At 37.9% G+C, this 6,728-nt stretch overlaps 1 protein-coding gene across 1 annotated transcript; it reads right to left on the bottom strand.

Moving 5' to 3' along the window:
• Positions 1 to 1,543: 1,543 nt before the first annotated feature.
• On the bottom strand, positions 1,544 to 3,742 carry LOC125230391. The gene is made up of 2 exons (XM_048135529.1): positions 3,315 to 3,742; positions 1,544 to 1,976 (listed from the first exon to the last, which is right to left on the bottom strand). The coding sequence occupies exons 1-2, from the start codon at positions 3,696 to 3,698 to the stop codon at positions 1,641 to 1,643; spliced, it is 720 nt and encodes a 239-aa protein (XP_047991486.1). The 5' UTR covers positions 3,699 to 3,742; the 3' UTR covers positions 1,544 to 1,640.
• Positions 3,743 to 6,728: the final 2,986 nt, after the last annotated feature.

The following is a 6,728-nucleotide window of genomic DNA, read 5'->3' as shown; positions in this document are numbered from 1 at the left end:
ATATGTATTATTTTTTATGGGTGTCGTAGTCGACTGTAGAATATGGGTTCCATAAGTTCCATTGTATTGTGGGCGATGGACTGTCATTGCAATACACAGAACACCCACCCAGTTGGGTGGTCTGTGTTGCAATTTCAAAATTTCGTTTCTTTCTACCCCTTTGGCCTGTTTCACCACAGTGATTCGCCGTTCATTGCCTACATGTTCAACAACATGACGCTAACTAACATTGTTATTTATCGATCTACAAATGGGCACAGAATTGTAAGTGTCAATGTTGTGGTAAAATAGGCCACTTAATTGACAAGAATGGTGAAGCTTGATCAGTTGCATGTGCTAGGCCAGTTTGGGAATGGATTACCATTATCTTGCATATTTTTTTGTCATATTTTTCCTTCGCAAAACAACGCTTGGCAGAATCCTCTTTTCGCAGAATGACTTTTTGCATACATTTCTTGGCATACTGTCATTTTGCAGAACTATTTAAAGCAGAGTAATACAATGACATAATGGTAAATTGTTTAACAGTCGTATAATCGAATAATTGTTTTGTCGAAAGTTGTGTCGCATTCTATTGACTTAGCATTATGTCATTTCGCACAATTGTCTTAGGCAGAATAGTACATTGGCATAATGTTGATGCGCAGAATAATGTCACTTATGTTTTATTTATTTTTTACATTTACAAAGGGTTTTCTGGTTTACTCACTGTCAACCTAACACGCTCCTCCTCGCTTCGCTCGTCGTCGCACCTAAACCTAAACCGACTCTGTGACATATAAGATTTCTGTGTCGTGTGAGTATTTTGTCTGGATAGGGATTCTAACCTAATCTACATTTCTGGCAACATTTCTTTTGAGTAACTATATAGTGGGTGATAGACGTACGAGCAAGCACGCGTACATAAAGATTTCAAATCGGTTGGATCGTCGAAGACTATGCGCGGCGGTTTTTAAGTACGCGTACTTAATACGGTGACACACAATTGAAAAAGGTGGTCGAGCCATAAGTACGCGTGATTGCTTATCAAGCTAATAACATAAAACTGTCAACCTAACACGCTCCTCGCTTCGCTCGTCGTCGCACCTAAACCGACTCTGTGACATATACGATTTTTGTGTCGTGTGAGTATTTTGTCGGGATGGGGGTTCTAACCTAATGTACATTTCTGGCAACATGACAAATTCGGTGCAAAATTACAGTCAACAACATGAGTATTATGCGACATAAAATGCTGCAAAATTAAAGTCGACGATATAAGCAGTATTCTATTACTAATTCGGTGAAATGTAATGTAGACTATATACAATTCTGCTATATTAAAATCGACAATATTAGTATTCTGCTATTCAAAATTCTGCCAAATGAATGATATGCGATATGACAGTTATGCTATTTGTACAATTATGCAAAAGTATCATTCGGGTAAAAATGTTTCTGCGAAAGCTGCTATGCCAAATATATTTCGGACAATCGATATTCTGCAAGATAAAGGGAATCCAAACTACTCATGCCTATTAATGCAATTAGAAAAACCATGTGATCTATGTCACGGCGAGACACTGTCATGCCAGAATTTACTTTTACAAAATCCTTTTAATGATTGTAATACAATTGGGTCTCCGTTTAAATCACAGCTACTAATTATCACTATTTACAAGAATAGACGAATCCAAAGTAAGTTGCGACGTCCTAGCCAAAAAAATCACGTCAGAAATTAGTTTCTGCGCAATGAACTTCTGCTGCGTGTCCAATCCTCTCATTTGTAGTTTCAGATTTGAGCAGTAGGTGGCGCAGTCATCTTCAGCTTCGTTAGAGCAGGACGGCTGGTTGCTGCCGCTGTTCTGTACTTTTCTTTCGTATGGTTTGTGAGAGGGCCGTGGGCGACGCATAGAGTCGAGGTTTCTCGACTTGAGTCTGTACTTTACTACTGGATCTGGGTCATCTTCTTCTGGATATTCGTCGGGGATATCGATCTGGAAAGATTTATAGAAAAATATTTATACAGTTACTGGTAACGTTTAGGTTTAAGACATATTACATTTAAGGATTTCCCTAAACCTATCGACGAGGGATCGACTCTATAGCCGACCACAAATCGCTCGTTTATGAAGATGCATGCATACGCATGTTCATATTAATGCGCGATTTTTGATCACTGAAAGCCGATTTAGCCGATTCCGCGTCGATAGTTTGACAACCGGTCTGGCTCAGTCGGTAGTGACCCTGTCTGCTAAGCCGCGGTCCTGGGTTCGAATCCCGGTAAGGGCATTTATTTGTGTGATGAACACAGATATTTGTTCCTGAATCATGGATGTTTTCTATATATATAAGTATGTATTTATCTATTTAAGTATGTATATCGTCGCTTATTAGCACCCATAGTACAAGCTTTGCTTAGTTTGGGGCTAAGTTGATCTGTGTAAGGTGTCCCCAATATTTATTTATTTAATTTAATTTATAGGACTGGGGAGACCCTTAGATGTAATTATATCTTTAGCTAAACCAGGGTACGTATTAGCCGAATGGCACAAAACGCTCACGTAACACACTTTTCATAAAAACTCATCAAAAAGACAAAATAGTTGCGGTGACAAAGTTGTCCGTGGGCGCCTACACTTATTATTATAATGTATACTTGTTAATAATCTGTGCCCTATGTAGTGTGACAGGCCACACTCACACTACAACTCCTACCCATACTATATAAGAGCAATATATTGAATCGGAGCAGTTATTTATTACTTTTCGTCTTATTAAGTTCCCATTTAATTAAAGTACATCATACTATGTAAGTAGCATTAGGAATTAGGTTTAAATAGTTATAGCCATCATTACAATGTAATACACGTTTTGCAGATATCTGTAAGAAAGAGACAAAGCGAAAATAATAACTCACTCTCATTCAGTCAAGATAAAGCATGACATACATACATACATATAATCATGCCTGTATCCCATAAAGGGGTAGGCAGAGCACATGAACTACTAAGTTTCAGTGCCACTCTTGGCAAAAAGGGGTTGAAAGAAATCCAAATTGTGACATTGCAGTGACAGGTTGCCAGCCTCTCGCCTACGCCACAATTTAACCCATATCCCACAGTCGACTTCTACGACACCCACGGGAAGAAAGGGGTGGTGAAATTCTTCATTCACCACACGGGGTTATAAAGCATGAACTGTTTGTAAAACGACTTCCAGATTTATAATGCTCCTTCATTCATTACAATAAGGTTGAAGATTAAATATAGATGGTAGGTAGTTGGCCGTGATTCAAAAATTATTATTAAGTACTATGGTTGGTATGTACTTACATACTCAACACCCTGCTGGTCATCCGATTCATATGAATCTTTAACATCAGAATTATCTCCTTGATAATCCAGAAAAGTCATCTTGTCAAAATACCACAGAGTCGGCTTGTATTCAAAATCCGGCGGAGAATTTAGTGAACATTCTTCCATTTTTTTAACTTCTCTTCTATAGCCGGTACGGAAGGTATCAATCTTTTTCTTTACCATATCCAGCGTGGCGTCCGGGTCGATTTCTCTATATTTTTCCAATAAAACATTGTAAGACGCGTTCCTTAGATCCCTCCGCATGTATAAACTGCTGTGGACGTCCCATAGACAGGTATTTTCTCTGTATATGTCGAGAAATTCGCGCCATTTTTGTTGGGTTTGCATGCCGGTCGACATTGTTAATGCTGGACAGCGTGCGTCGCTCGCTTGCCGGGTGACTGCCAATCTGCGTTGGACGGCGGGGAGCCGGCAGTGGGGCGGGGGGCGCGAGTGTTGCTAGCTATAAATATAATCTACGAGTTAAGGCCCCTACAAACGCGTGCGATGTGCAATCGGCGCAACTCAGTGATATGGAACGGTAGGACGAAACCACAACCGATACAAGAAGTTTTCAAGTTTCACGCTTTCTTAACTGATTCCAATATTCTACTTAAATTATTATATATACATACTCCATTGTATTTTATTTCCATTGGTATGTTCTAATTATGAAGCACTATAAAAGTTGGACCCATCGCACTATATTTAATAATTTAAAACATGGAAAATGTTTCGATCAGTTGAAATGATTCCGCACGCAGTCAATCTTGACTCCCCTCTAGTGAGTATTATATTTTTGGTCACGATTAGTCCCCTGTACTTACATACCTAGGTACCTATAATATGTGATTAATAATTATACATATGAATTTAAATAAATATTACCTTTGAATGGTCTCTATCTTCGTTACAAGGTACCTAGTCTAAATACGTAAATATGTACGTAATGTTTCGGTACAGGTAAAGGAGAACAAGGCCACTAGGCCACTGTTCTGATGTCAAATAGCAGTCGATTTGGCATACCAGTAAAACTGGTTTTTGCCAATTCTTCAATCAAACCGCAAGCAAATTATTGCGATTCGCCTCGGCGAGCCTATAAGGAAACCTTTAAGAACAAAAACAATGATATGATTGACATGACAATACCTTTTTGAACAGGGGAAATGCATAACGCAGACTACCCAGGCAGGAGGTCTGTTCCCGACCTGGGATGGTTATGTCACATACTTAACTTATGTGGGATTCCCAAGGCTGATGAGACCCATGGTACCCACTAAAACTTCTATCGCCGTCTCCTAATCTTTTCACGGAGTCTAGCCGCCGAAAGCACTCACGCCTGATGACGGTTCTCCAAATGACTCGAAACATGTTGCCAAACGCGATGTATTAACGTGTGTACATCCGTATATTTAAATATTTGTCTCTTAATCTCTTTGCTACGTGAGGTCCCGCGAACGCGGAAGTCTCTTCTGTAAAATCTATACTATACAATCATCGATCTAAACTACCTAGATGCACCATCATGGCTTAGAATGTGTCCGCAGCAAATTGTGCTTGAAAATGTTCTAAGCACAATTGGGCGGTCAGTAGCGCTTCATCCGCCGTGTCGGCAACATGCCTAAGTGCTCCGTAAAAAAGTGCAAAAATAACACCTTATATACGTTAAAAAAGGATGACGTATCGTATTTCCGGTAAGTAATTGTTAATAATTTTATAATGTTATGCATTTGTGGCCAAAATGGCTTCCTAACTTACTAAAAACATTTATTTTCTAGAATAAATTAAAGTAAATTCCTTGATTTGGTCTTACGCAGTTTGTCTCTTTCTCTCGCGCTATACTAGTAATGAGCGGACGGCGACAAAAGATGGATGAAGTGGAACATAGTTAAAAATGGAATGATGGAGTCGCTAATTTATATTTTTTGTAAAAGAAGCCTATTTCATATTATTAGTGTATGTATTTATTTATTATTATGGACCAATAAGTCTGAAATAAATGATTTCAATTCAATAATATTAATACATATCTTATAAATTACTTTAATTATAAAAAGAAACAACCCGGGAATAGCAAATTCGTTTTTAAGTAATAAAAAAGGTTTTTATTCCAGATTCCCAAAACAAGACGTTGAAAGGGAAAAATGGCGCAAGATTATAGTTGAGGAGCGGAGAGAAGATTTACCCACACAAAGCTTTGAAAGAAATTACGTAGAATAATAAATTAATGTCATCATTCAATTCTTCTTTGTTTTAATAGCTACTTAATTCATATTCTCCAAGTGCACCATCCCTCACACACACCACATACAATCCCTCAACTGTTTACCTTCACATAATCGCTACACATACACTCACTACACGCACACACACACACATATGTTATATATATTAGACGACCGGTCTGGCTCAGTCGGTAGTGACCCTGCCTGCTAAGCCGCGGTCCTGGGTTCGAATCCCAGTAAGGGCATTTATTTGTGTGATGAGCACAGATATTTGTTCCTGAGTCATGGATGTATCCTACGTATATAAGTATGTATTTATCTATTTAAGTATGTATATCGTCGTTTAGTACCCATAGTACAAGCTTTGCTTAGTTTGGGGCTAAGTTGATCTGTGTAAGGTGTCCCCAATATCTATTTATTTATTTATAAACATACATACACACACACACAGACAGACACACACACACACACACATATATATATATATATATATATATATATATATATATATATATATATATATATATATATATATATATATATATATATATATATATATATATATATAATTTTTTTTTCAACAGTTTTTCGCAAAAATACCGCAAATTTCCTCATTCTCGCCTTTCATCTCATAGCGCGACTCCCATGATGCCTCTGTCCATCCTCGTTCCCAATTTAAAAATGGCGTTTAGATTGTTGCAGCGCGAACGAAATTAAACTTATGTTGGTTGCAATAAGACGTAGATTTGTTTAAAAATATGCACACCTGCGATCTGCGGTCATAAAATTTTATGGCTTTCGCGATGATCACATTCATTAATGTCATAACCGCCAATTGCTTGCATTTGAAATTGAACTCTAAGTACTAAGAAATAACGTTGTTTTTGTAAAAAAATTAAAGTAGTTTTTACTACATAGCGAAGTTTTCGTTTGTCAACTAGACGCACACATTTGCAACTAAGCGATCGGACCACGGAAGTATAACTAAAGCATGGAAGCCATGCTAAAATAAGAGCTCGGTGACATGTATCTTACTCACACCACACTATTACCTTTTTTATATGAGCGAATGAGACAATATTCCACAACTTCTTTCGTTTTCTCGAAGGTTGTCCCTAAATGCTGATGTCAAAACGGACCTGGGGTCCATTTATTATACGGCAAA

Source organism: Leguminivora glycinivorella, chromosome 10 (assembly GCF_023078275.1).
Source record: "Leguminivora glycinivorella isolate SPB_JAAS2020 chromosome 10, LegGlyc_1.1, whole genome shotgun sequence".
Lineage (NCBI taxonomy): Eukaryota > Metazoa > Arthropoda > Insecta > Lepidoptera > Tortricidae > Leguminivora > Leguminivora glycinivorella.
The sequence above is the reverse complement of the archived record's forward strand: the minus strand, read 5'-3'. Positions and strand labels throughout refer to the sequence as shown.